The following is a 13,586-nucleotide window of genomic DNA, read 5'->3' on the forward strand; positions in this document are numbered from 1 at the left end:
TCAGCGTAACACGGATGTGACGCACAAACAAATCGACCTTGTAGTCCATGTAGTCCAAACAACAATGGCATGCAGCCGAGAAAGCGTCGCGGTGAATGATTACTGTCGTTTTTGTCACAAAAATCTGCGAATACATGGGGTACTCTCAAGTACAACACTTATTTTTTAAAAGGCTACGCAACAAAAGACTCCTTCTGAACAATTAGCGGTGTTAGGAATAACTTTAAATCGGAGCCAAACCAAGTCGGTGCGTATGTGTAAAAGTTGCTTAAATTTACTCACACGTTTGGAACGGGATTTTCCTCTGTACAAACAATGGCAAGAAGCCGAAAGTAACGAGTCATCCACTGCCTCCTCATCGTCGCAAACGTCAAGTGAAAAGAGGCAACGACTAACGCCATCCAAAACGCCAAGAGACCACAAAAAGATTCGCTTTGGCCCCCCTCCTCTCTCTCTCTCTCTCCTTCTTGTTTTACGGCGGTGGCCCCACTCCTCCTCCTCCGGCATCATCTTTATGGGTAATCCAGGCGCTGAAGATGACGCAGCATTAACTCCCGCCTCCCGTGCTATGATTGGTCGTACCAAACTGTACCGGGAGGGAAACGCGATTCAATTCACACAATGCCAAACTGACTCTCCTGTATCTCCTAACAAGGAGATTGGAGATTCAGTTTGGATTTTCCAAGCTATATTTCTACTGTAGTGACTGTTGGTTAACATGTAATCTTAATGGGCTGCATTTCAGTCATTGGGAATTATGTAAAAGAGGAAAGCTTGAGAAATGGCAGAAGTAAACTCTTCATATCTTAGCGGTCCTTACTTACACCTCCAACGTAAAAACAACCACAAAAACCAATAAAAACAGCTTTTCACCATATGGAACTTTTAAGGCATGTTTTTCCGGTAAAATTCACTTCCTACACTGGAATCCAAATGTGTCCTTTTATGCACAAATATGCTTATGTTTGGAAAGTTTGCCCTCAAACTCTAACATTCTAGTGAAACAGTGAAGGTTGCATGAATGAACAAGACAACATTAATCCAGTTTTGTAGCTCATGATGTGACAAGTGACCAGTTTAACTTGGCTAAAAATGGCAAACAGGAACTCTGAGTACAATCTGTGTGACTGTTAAGATACATGTGGATGAGTTTCCTTAAATTGATACGGCATTAAACATGTAATACAATGCAACAAAAAAGAAGAGAAAAAGAAAAGAATATGCGCTCAGACGTGGGTTTACATCATTGATCTGCATCACTCCGGTTTCAAAAAGTAGGAAAACAATGAAGAAGTTTTGGCCACAGAACTGACACTTCTATGCTTCAACAAGCTATAAGAAAGCTGGAGGAGGAAAGTGTGGAAAATTTATTCAAGGATTAAAAAACTGGCATGAGCATTGGTTGGAGTTGGACCAACAATCACAATAAGAGAATTCGATACTACATTTTGCTGCAGGCAGTGTTTGGTTTATTGCAATCTAAGACCACTGCTTTGGATTGACAACCAAAGATGTCACCATGTTTCTCCTCAGACAGCCCAAATGACATTGTGTAAAGAGGTCTTTGAGCTGGCATTTATCATCTTCCCACAGCTGACACTTGGGGTTTTTTTTTTTAGAGTTCTGTTTTAAAAAAAAATCTCCTAACAACTTTCTGATTAGCAGCTCAGAACAGGTTGAGAACATCGCCTTTGCTTGATAAACACTGTGCCGAGAAACAGCAGGTAGAGGATGACACAACAGAGCTGGGAAGCATGCAGGCATGTATGGTAGACGCTGCTGCATGAGTCACACCAGCAGGCCCTGCTTCCCTGCATACCAACTACATTAATGGCAAAAATAGTTTCTGGAAGAGCCACCAAATGAACCCACACGGTCCACCGTGTTCTCAGACTGAATAATATTGGCGTGCATCTGGTCTTATACAGGATTCTACATAGCGGACAATATGTGTGTATATATAGTGACAATCAGGGTTTATTGTAAGAGCTGATGATGTTCTCTTCTGGTGCGGTGGAAAATGTGCACTGCTCACAACCAAAGAGCCCTGCAGAGCTTTCTAAGGTCATTGGAGCGTACCATAAGCACAACACTCCACATCCTCCAAGACATCTACACAAGGATGCTTAAAGAGGATCATGAAAGACCTCCATCAACCCAAGAACGGACTCAACACAAACACAAAGAGACTCAGAAGGAGATGAAAAAATGTTCATGTTTTTTTTTTCCATTCCAATACTCTACCAACAATAAAGCCATTATTGTTCACCCTAAGAGGCAGATTTGTATTTTTTATCCTGTGATAAGCATCAATAGGAGCTTTAAAAATGTGTTATTATTTCTGAAGTTTTGACACTTCAAACACTGATCCACAGATTGGAGTGAAGAAAACGACGCAAAAATCAATGACCTTTAATCTTTTTCGACTCAAAAACTGATATTACCCATGACCCCAGATTTTACACATGGTCATCTCAATCAATATACATCACTTCTGTCAAACTGAAGATGGTCAGACTTGGGGGATTTGGTGAATTGAGGCAGAATGACTGGAATGTAACCAAGGATAGATGCATGAAAACACACACATCACTGCAACACTGCGCTTTATTTCCCAATCTCTGTTCTTCTGACTATTTTGTCTTCTATTTTAGCGAGTTTTTAAAAAACCTGTCTTGTTGTTATTGCACATCCTTGTGGAAGAGTTCTACTGCATTTCCCTGCCCACTGTATGAGCATGACACAAATAAAGATCTCGAATCTGCTCTATCATTAGGTTAATGTTGGTTTGTACAACCGGTTCCCTCTCATCATCCGATTTTGTTCTCAGTGCACAAAAATGCAAAGATCCTCATTTCACAGTTATCCTTCCATCCATTAGCTATAGCTTCTTTATCCTGTTGTGGGTCTGGCATCTCTGACCCCTGCTATTGCATTTCAGGGCTAACACACAGAGAAATGCAACCTTGGACGCTCAGTTGTGGATGAATCACAATTTAACACGTTTTTGAGAGGAAAATAAGTCACCCAGAGGTCTGCAGCATTGAATCTGGTCGTTTCTTTCAAATAGATTTTTTCTTAAAATATTTTTTTCAGGGTTTTTTTTGTGTCCGTTAAATTCAAATGCTGACAGAAAGGAGAACATTTTTGTGGATGACATTTCATTCAATATAGAATCACAATGAACCTACTATGCATGTTTCTGGACTGTTTTTGAACTCGGAGCACTGAAAAGCCACAGCGAACCAGCAGGTTCCAACCCAGAAAGAACCTTGTTGCTGCAACACCGCAAACCACTGCACCCTTTTGCAGCCCCATATCACAATAATGCGTAAAGTGTGAATATTTTCCCATGAAAGCAGTGCAGAAATGACATCTTACCTTATGCCTGCACTTAAGCACCACTCCATACGCTCCTGGACGAGAGAGAAGAGGAGAGAAAGACACAAAAGATCAATAAAAAGTGAGGCAGAGACGTGTTGTTAAGTTGCAACGTCTTAATTATGTTTCGGCCTCCAAACCTCTGACAAACAGGTTCATAAAAAACAAGTGCAGTAGGTGAGAACCACCAGAGAAACAACAGTTAATAGGTGAGGCGGAGGCAAACGTACTCTCCCACACACTCAACACACACTTATGCCTATACCTTTGACAAATAACACACACACACACACACACACACACACACACACACACACACACACACACACACACACACACACACACACACACACACACACTGAAAGGAAACCCATGTCCCTGTAGATTTGTGTCTTTGCTACGACAGACTTAACAAGAATCGGTTGACCACTGATATTTTAAACGTCAGGTTTACAGCTCTGTCTTCACAACATGTCAGCCAGACTTGCATTAGTTCAAGTTAATTATTCTCCATATCTTTCCAAACTGCTTCAGACCACACATCCAGCATTATACTTCAGCTAATTCTACTTGTCTGTGCTTGTTTCTGAGGCCATCAGCACCACACAGCCTGATGTTTGTGCAGGGTTTATAGGTTTGTATAGATCAGGTCTTAAGGAGAGTCACACCCTTTTTGCTCAGTCGTTTTCATTTAAATGTACTGTCACTGTTGTGAACATTTTTTTTTTGGCGCTGCTTAGTACAAGCTTTGTGCAGCTGTATTTGTTGAATACTGACAGAATAATTGTTTCCTGTTTGTTAATGGACGTGATTATCCCGTAAAGATGATCTGAAGACTCATACATGGATACAGACTCCTGAAACAAACACATTCTCTCAAACTATTTATACTCAGAAAGTGCAGATACATTTTGGAGCTTTGCTGGACAGAGCACTCCTAAGCTTTTGTATTGGTTGCAAGTGCATTTGATTATTGATCAATCTTGAAAGGAAGTAATCCCATTTTGCAAACGCAGAAACAGAATAATACATGTTGACAGCACTTGCAAGGCTCGAATGGACATGAACTTCCTGGTTGAATTATTGATGCAAAAGATGTGCTTCTTTGACAAGTTAGAGGTACAAGAATGCACACATAAATAGTGATGAGAGAACGGTGAATCCCAAAGAGTATTTTTTATGAAACGCCCAATCAGACAGCTTGAAATTCTCTGTTTGTTCAGCTAACTATGAGCTGAAAGTAAAGGCTACCTTGCTGGAAACCTGAAAACGCAGCCAGTGGTTCAAATCAGATCCCTTCCTGGATTTTTCTTCACTTTTGGCAAGGCAAGGCAAATTTATTTAAATAGCACATTTCAACAACGAGGCGATTCAAAGTGCTTTACAAAGACATTAAGAACAGAGGATGACGATTATTAAAAGAAAAACAAAAGAAAACATTTATGAAATCATTTTTTAAAAAAAAGTCAGAACAGTAAAGAGATCAAACACAGAAGTCAGAAAACAAGGGCAATTATTAAAAGAAAAACAGAACAGTAAAAAGATCAAAAACATGGGTCAGAAAACAGGGGCTGTTTAAAATAACTGTCATAAAATAAGAGTTAAAATAACTGTTAAAAGTAACTGTCATAAAATAAGGTTTAAAATAATTTAAAATACTTTAATCAAAAGCAGCTGAGAACAGGCACGTCTTAAGAATGGATTTAAATGTGCTGAGAGTTTCAGCTGATCTACAGTTTTCTGGGAGTTTGTTCCATATATATGGGGCATAGAAGCTGAATGCAGCTTCTCCGTGTTTGGTTTTTACTCTAGGAACTACTAGAAGACCTGATCCAGATTACCTGAGTGGTCTGGGTGGTTCATACTGAGTCAGGAGGTCCCTGATGTATTTTGGTCCTAGACCATTTAAAGCTTTGTAGACCAGCAGCACGACTTTAAAATCTACCCTCTGAGTGACAGGAAGCCAGTGTAAGGACCTTAAAACTGGAGTGATACGATCACTTTTCTTGGTTTTGACAGAATTCAGTAACTGTGATGCAGCGAGTTGAGCCTAAAAAGTACAAAGTGTTCTGAAGTTGCTACAGCTGTGACGCTGACTGAGCTCATCTTCATAGCTTTGCCAGCTGAGGCTCACAGACACAGGTATTTACTGTTATTTGTCAAACACATTAAAAAAAAAAAAGCATTTCCCAAGCAAAACTCTAAATAATTAAAACACAGAGTGATATATTATTAAACAGCTAAGTGTGTCAGAGCATTCATAATATTACTGATAGAAAATGTGCAAATATGGATTCTCACTGATGAAAATAACTGACTTTAAATTATGCAAACTTTTTGATACATACATATGAATTATACACATGGTGGCTTCAATACAAGCAAAAAGCATAATCTGCTGTTAGAGATCTTCCCTGATTGAAGTGCAGTTCTTTGTGTATGAAACTTTGTGATTAGTATGAACTGACAGGCACTGATGTAGATCAGCCAGGGAGAATTATCAACAGTACAGTAAGCATTGTGTGCTACTTGTGTGTTAAGACTGAAGCACAAATTCATGTCCATCCAAGAAATAATGTCTGCATGGCTTTATGTGTGGAGGATGTGCGTGCGAAATACTTTTGGGTCATTTGCAGCTCTGGGTAAAATTCAGTCCTCATTTATTTCGTTTTGGGGCCGTCCATCAGTGTTGTCACTGACTGCACCAAGAGTCGACCGAACATGAACACAAAGAAGCACATAGGCACACAGACATACAGTACTCATGCACGCAAAGGAGGCGGATGTTTTCGACCACGGTATTTTAGAAATTTCCCTCAATGGTAAATTTTTCACTGTGAAAATAACAAAAAAAAATCAGGTAAGGAATTAATGAATTTGTTTTGTTTAAAGATGTTTTGGACATTTTGGCTATAATTAAATAGAGACAGTGGACAGAGACAGGAAATATAGAGAAAGGAGCAGGGAAATAAGGTCTCACCGGCCAGGAACTCACTGCTGACCATATGGTTGCTCCCAACCTACTCGGGTATCTCGTTGCCCAAAATACCTTTATTTTACCCCTCTTGGCAGGATGAGAGCATTTATCAGCACCTTTCACTGCTGTGAGTTAATGTTTGGATAGATGTGGGCAGAAATAGTTGATTTTGTTCAGTTAAAGATCACATTCAGGATTAAGTGAAACACTTTAGTGAATCAACTAACCACCTTGACCTTCGACCTTTAACAGACAAACCGTAATTCACCGCTGAAAGTCAAGTAAACCCAGTGTGAATCCCAACAGCGGTAATACAACACCATATATTAAACCAGAGTGTCATTATGTCCCAATGCACAGTAGAAGGGTGGATCAATAAGATCAGAGACTGTTTCTGGTGCATGAAGATCAGAGCTCATGTTCATCAGCAGAGCAGCAGCTGTCATAAGTTAGGATGTGACTTGGTATCACGCTATCAACCACTGGAGCTGTGTTTCACAAGTTTTACTGGTACTTTCAATTTCTCCATGTAGATGAAACTACATGGAGAAAGTGGCAGTGCTGGAAAGCTCCATGACATAATTCCTGAAGGCACCATTGAGGAATACATGCAAGAGGAAGGCAGAGAGGGAAAAGGACATAAAGAGGCGGAGTCCAACACAGTCCTACACTGAAGAGAAGAGAGCTGCGGATAATGGACACAAATGGAGATCTATGGTGGCCAACCTTTGTAACGAAGATGACACATGATGATGATGATGATGAGATTAAACTGGGAAAGAGAAGAAAACATCTCACTCTGAGAGAGTCGGCACTCGACGATCATGTAAAGGACCATTACTGGTGACGTGATGCAAAAAAATGGCAGTTTTCACAGTGAAAGAACTCACAGTTTGTAAAACTGTACAAAGTGCATCATGTTGGAAGCGCAGCAGGAACATGCTGGTTGTTTTCTTCAACATTCACATGCTTGTGCATCAGGAATCAATCTCCTGGGGTCAGACGGTCAAGGCAGAGCTCTGCTGTAACATCCGGAGGTATCTGAAGGAGAACATTCAGCGCTAATGACCTGAGCAGTGGCGTGATGCATGTGGGTGTCACAAAGCGGTAATGATAACACACACATTTTTTAGCCACAGCAACACAATCATCGCTCCACCATGCACACACAAGATCTGGCTGACTGTGATTTCTTCCTCTTTCCCAAAATGAAACTGAGGTTGAGAGGTCACCATGTTGACACAGTTTAGGTGATTCACTGCAGATGGTGTTTGACATGTTTAGATGGAGGGACGTCCAGGGAGCGTTACAGAAGCACTGTGAGCGGTGTGTCACTGCACAAGGAGACTACTTAGATGGGATGACTGCCAAACTCAAATCAGGTTTTGATGTTTAAAGGCACAGTCTTGGAACTTTTTTGATCAACCCTTGTATGTCAAATTTCGTACACCAAAAATACCAGGATGCCCTACTATATTTGTTTGCATGCTTCTCTGGCCATTCTGACCCACAATCCTCTGCACAGCAGAAGATTGGTCACAGTTTCTTGCAAAATTATAAACAACCTTGAGCCACCAAAAGCACACAGACAAATGACAGGTCATTGGATATGGGAGCAAGACAGTTAAAGCTTTTTTTATGCACACTGAATCCAACAATACGGGCAAGTAAAGCTCACACTGAGGGTAAAAAGAACAATTGAGCTATTTTATATGAAGTCATACCTTAGTTTTGTTGTAAACTCTCAAACAAAATCTGGCATCCAAATAATTTCATGCTCACAAGGTGAAAACCTTTTTAAGTGAGGTGGAATTACCTTTAATCTGATCGCTCACACGGTAAATTAAACATATTGTGCATTTCCACACTTCTAATTCCATCAGTGCTATGGAGCGACTTTTCTGCTTTGACTTTCCAGCTCCTTCTACTTTTCCCAAGCATGGTTTAATTAAAGTCTGTGAAACTTAACACTTCTTGCTGACCAGAGGACAGTAACTAAACCATGGATTAAAAAAACATGGAAGCAGTGAAGATAATTAGGGAAAAAAACAGTATCTATTCAAAAGAAGAAACTCAGAGCAGCAGAGTAGTGAGGATAACAGCGGGGCACAGTAGGATAAATTAGTGCTGTGGAAACTATCAAGACAACAGTTAAACACGGAGGATGTTTGGAGTTTGCATGAAGAGAAAAGTAAAACTGGAGCAGATCAGGAAACAAAGAGGCTTCTTACTCAAATCTGATAAGTGAAGGGACGGGGAAATACAGGGATTAGGAAATGTCTGATCATGATCTGGGTTCAGGACTGCTTTTCTGAGCAGTCTGGAGGATAAATAAAGGAAACTAATAGGAAAATATGTGGCAAACAAACATCTAAAGCTTTAATTTTCCTTGTGAGGACAGTCATACTCCATGACAAACTTCCCCGACCTCTTAGGCTCAAAACTCCCTCAAAATCCATCTGCACTGAATTAAAAATGCAAAGTTCAGAAGGAGAAATGTAGGATATATGACATCTGACAGCAGCTATGTGTAGAGTTCAGCTGTATGATGTGAATTCTCATGACAAAACTACACTGGATCTGTCCTCAGTGCTCTGAGTAGAGTTGTAGGACATCAGCATTCCTTAGTTTTTACAATCATGCAGTCAGATCTGCTTTGTAAAACCACCCACCTTCTCCCACAATGCCAAGGACTTCAAACTTATTCATCACATCACCAAGAGTGGGGTCTCCTCCAGCAGGTGAAACGAGCTGCTCGGGTTGTTTAGCGAGGCGACTCCTGCTTTGACCGGCGAACTGATGACTCCAGGAGAACCACGGTGAGAGTCTGACCACACCCCATCTTCACTCCTCTTCCACGATGGCTTCTCGCTTCCTCCTCACTCTCCAGACTTATTTTGAATCTTTTAAATGTCAGTTTCTGTTTTTTACGGATCTGACTCAGGTCTTGTCAGTCGTCACTTTATTCCATGTCTTAATGTTCGTCTTGTACTTCCATCCAGAAGTCCACACGAGTGAACCTGGAAGACAAAGACAGAGCAGTGTTAAAATATGTTGATCATGGCTTGCACAGGCGGTTGCATGCTGGTGGTATCCCTGGCACAGATGGCAGCTAAGTAGGACACGTAGATGTACAGAAAGGCAACATTTCCTTGAGGACACATTTAAATAATGGATGAATTAAGCATGACTTCCACATAGATCGCTGTCCCATCTATTCCAATCAACCTGCAGGATGCTGCACGGCCGACGGTCCAGAGTGAACGTTTAATGAATGGCGGCACTATTAGGCCTAGCTGCTTCTCACAGCTCTAAAGTTGCAGTTTGCTGAAGCATGTCAACAGAATATTACGTGAAATTTTGTAGACGCTGTTGGTCTCAGAAAAATAAATCCTACAGGTGACCCTGAAACACTGCACTGGCTGCACTGTGAGAGTTATATTTTATTATGTATTGGAATGTCTCAGCAGCTGTTGGATGAATCGCCATAAAATCCAGTGAAAGATATGCATGGTGCCGAGAGGATGAAACCTAATCCTGCTGACTTCTCCTACAGAGTTTTTACTTGACCAGTAAAACCTCTAAAGATTGAATAAGATTCAAGAGGTTTATTGTCTTATGCATAGAAAACCAGACGGTCACAGTGGAGACGGTTACATGAAGTTTTTTAATTCAGAATTAACTCATTTGGAATTAAAGTTTCGTGCTTTGCGTTTACATGGAATTATTATTTCTGAATTAAGGTTTACATGGACCGCACGTTTATTTAACTTCCTTCATTCCGCTTTAACGCTTGGGTGTTGGAAAGGATTCTGATTGGACAGGGAGTGGACGTGATCCTGTTTATCGGAAGAAAACTAACTCCATTTACCGTGGCATTTCTTTTCCCCAACAACATGCAGCAACGACTAATAAGCACGCTTTTCGCTTTGCTTTTTACTGTCGTTCTGAAACAGCAACTCGACAATGACGTACTACTTCTGTCGCAGAACGTGTACGTCGCTACGTGAGGAGCCAAGCATGCACAGAATGACTGGAATTACCTAAAGCGGAATTAACTGTATACATAAATAGAAAGTACACAGGAATTAGATTATTCGGAATTAACATCCGAATAAACCAGGTAATTTATTCAGAATTAAGTTTATTCAGAATTAACTTTTTAATTCGGAAGTAAGTGTTTACGAGGAGATTTTAAAGCGGAACTAACTTTAATTCCCAATTAAAGAGGAATTAAAGGTTTCATGTAAACGTGGCAATTGTCCAGTGAAACTCTTTCTTTGCTGACCAAACAGACACAATCTAAGAATGACTAAATAAATAAACACATCTGTTTTGTTTTGTTTTTTGTCTGCATTTATTCTCATTGTTTAACTCCATGGAAGGGGTGTCAACACTTTATGAGATTAATGCATATTTTAGTCTTGCAGCCAAATATCTTATTATTTAGTGCATGCGTGTGACCATCACCAGCCCTCCCTGAAATAAATAAACACATCTAAACCAAACCAACAGCAGCAGTGGTCATAAAGCGCACTGAGCATCATTGTAAACCTCGGTTTGAATAAAGTGATTATGAAGTGCTTTTTGCAGTTATACAGTTGTAAATATAAAACTTATCAGCAGTGGTCCTTGTTTTAACGGTTTGGCACAACTCTTGGTACAAACATAGGTCCCTAATGTACTGATTTGGGTCTGACTCTTCTTCTGCTGCCACCAGCTGGGTGACTTGTTTCACCAACCAACCAATAATGTGTTAGATTTGATGCACACATTCATGCTTCTCTCACAGTGAATTTCAATAACTCCTCCACTTTTCATCTGGTGCGCTATCAGGTCAGAATATTAATTTAGTTCACGAACAAATACCTGCAAAGCTATCGGCTCTCCAAGCATCTCCATATGGACCTCTGTGTTAACTATCAACGGCAAACTAGACCTTGAACGAGACGAGCATTACGCCTGCTTTGCATCAGCATGCTAGCATATTCAGAATTTAGCTCTGCGTGCTTCAGAACAGCCTCACAGCACAATTATCGGATGAACTGTAATGACATTTAGCTCACAGATTCATTTCCGCTTCAGGATGAGTTGTAATAACTTTGGTGATCCCCTGACTTTCAAGCTTGGGCCATCATCGGCTCAAAAACTGTGTCTTTGTTTTGCTTCTGGTTTATTATAGGGTCCACTGCACTTCCCCAATGTATAATTACCCGCATATTTCTTTTGCTGCCACATTCAGCTTCCAAAAACATATTCTATACACATGCACATACATGCAATATTATTAGTTTTTCTTGTAGTAATAAAAAAGGCCAAGAACAATCCTATCTGAAGGCTTACATCTCTTCCTGTCACACATCCAACAACTGACCACGATTATTAAATGCCTCTTTTGTAATTTGAATGCTGTTGGACTGGAACCACAGAAGCCTCTGGCAGTATCAGTCCAACTTCATTTGTGTGATTTATTCAGCAGCACAAAAAGAAAGGGGGGAAAAAAACACTTTAATGTTGATTTGGCTCATGTGTGTGGGCGTTTTCCTATGCAGTGTACATTCCACACAGCTAGTGTTTCCAGAGGAGGAGATGAGGTGGATGTTGAGGCCATCCATGGCTGGTCATTTACAGATATGCCGCTGCCACTGGAGACTGACTGCATCCATCACTGTACCTTCACTGAATGCTCTAACAAAACAAACCTGCAGCTGGATGCAGCAGGTTTTGTACTCAAGGAAAACGTGCTCCTAAAAATGGGTACAGCTTGCAACCTTGCAACCAAACGGAAATCAGGTGGAAGCATCACTGAGAATATTGATAGAAATGAAAGGAGAACATCAATCCTGCAGCGGACGCCTGTTGGTTTGTGCGCGCAAAAAGAAAACCACCAATAAGTGAGTTTGGGAATTTAATAGGCATGCGCGTGCACGAGGGTACGTGTGTTTGTATATGAGGTGAGAGGGAGGGAGAGAGAGAGAGGGTGAGAGAGAGGGGAGATAGTAATGCTGCTCTCTCTGCACCGAAACTGCGTCTCTCTGGTCGCTGCGTTGCGGAGCGCACCATCATTCCATCGCTGTCCACGCGTTTCTCAGCCTACACAGCAGCCAGTGCATACATTATAACGTGGTCTGGTCCACGGAGCATGTTCACGACAGTGTTGCACAACGAGATCCACAAATAGCATTTATCCACGAACCTCACAGTGAGATGTCATTTTTACGCACGTAGGAAACAGAAAAACCCCCAAATCGCAGCCGGATAAAACAAATCAATAAAGACATAAAATTTACCTGCAGATGTGATGTATCGCCAGGGTGAGGTGAGAAGGCTGAATCTGTGAGGCACACAGCATCATGCCCATGAAAATGATGATGTGGGAAGACGAAGAAACATCATGTGGAGCGACAGGAGTGGAGGGAGGGGAGCAACCCGGGGCCTGTGCGTCGTGACACGATCAAATCTTCTACTCACTCAGTCTCTGGACGGAGATGAGACCGAATCCGCAGGCACCGAGCCAATGACAGGGTGTCAATGTACCGTCAACAGTTCTTCAGAGGCTCCGTGTTCACAGCCTCAGCATCAGCTGGTTATAGCAGCAAAAAATCGTCATTCCCTCTGAGCGACGCAGCGCGCAGCCAATAGGAACGCGGACGTCTGCGCGTTCCACCACTGCTTTTCTTTTTTTCTATTTCTTTTACATCCACCATGAGCTTCGATGAAATAAAACTTTGGGATGGAAATGGAATCCAGTTATTTGTTTGGTATTAAATGTGTTTGATAATCAGCCTTCCTGGTGCATCCTTGGTCCTCATGTGGTCAGACTGCAAACCCTCCTGCTGCTCCTCTCCACTCTGCCTCACCTGCACCTCCCCTCCATGGCTGAGATAATTGGTAAAAATCAGTGAGAATTCATTCAATCAATCAATCAATCAATCATTGGATTCACAGAGTCGACCTGACCTGCGTCATAATGAGGAGTTGTTGTTAAGATTGTTTATGTTAAACACTGCAGCCTCTAGATCAGAAATGTCAAACTCATTCTAGTTAAGGAGCAACATTTGATCTCAAATGGACCAGACCAGTAAAACCACAGCATAATAACTTATAAATAACCACAAATCCAAGTTTTTTATTTGCTTTAGTGCAAAAAAAATCTATTCTCAAAATGTTCACATTTAGGAGTAAAATATGCAGAAACATATTGCAGTGAAGTGTGATTCTGTGCACC

At 41.1% G+C, this 13,586-nt stretch overlaps 1 protein-coding gene across 1 annotated transcript in view; it reads right to left on the reverse strand.

Moving 5' to 3' along the window:
• The window catches only part of cdkl5 (cyclin-dependent kinase-like 5), a 65,225-nt gene extending 52,230 nt beyond the window's left edge, over positions 1 to 12,995 (reverse strand). The window contains exons 1-3 of the mRNA XM_051941405.1: positions 12,649 to 12,995; positions 9,031 to 9,378; positions 3,382 to 3,416 (exon numbers count right to left, since the gene is read on the reverse strand). Coding sequence (XP_051797365.1) covers positions 3,382 to 3,416; positions 9,031 to 9,067 — 72 coding nt within the window. The 5' untranslated portion in view covers positions 9,068 to 9,378; positions 12,649 to 12,995. The remainder of the gene's footprint in view (positions 1 to 3,381; positions 3,417 to 9,030; positions 9,379 to 12,648) is intronic.
• Positions 12,996 to 13,586: the final 591 nt, after the last annotated feature.

Source organism: Acanthochromis polyacanthus, chromosome 2 (assembly GCF_021347895.1).
Source record: "Acanthochromis polyacanthus isolate Apoly-LR-REF ecotype Palm Island chromosome 2, KAUST_Apoly_ChrSc, whole genome shotgun sequence".
Taxonomy (NCBI): domain Eukaryota; kingdom Metazoa; phylum Chordata; class Actinopteri; family Pomacentridae; genus Acanthochromis; species Acanthochromis polyacanthus.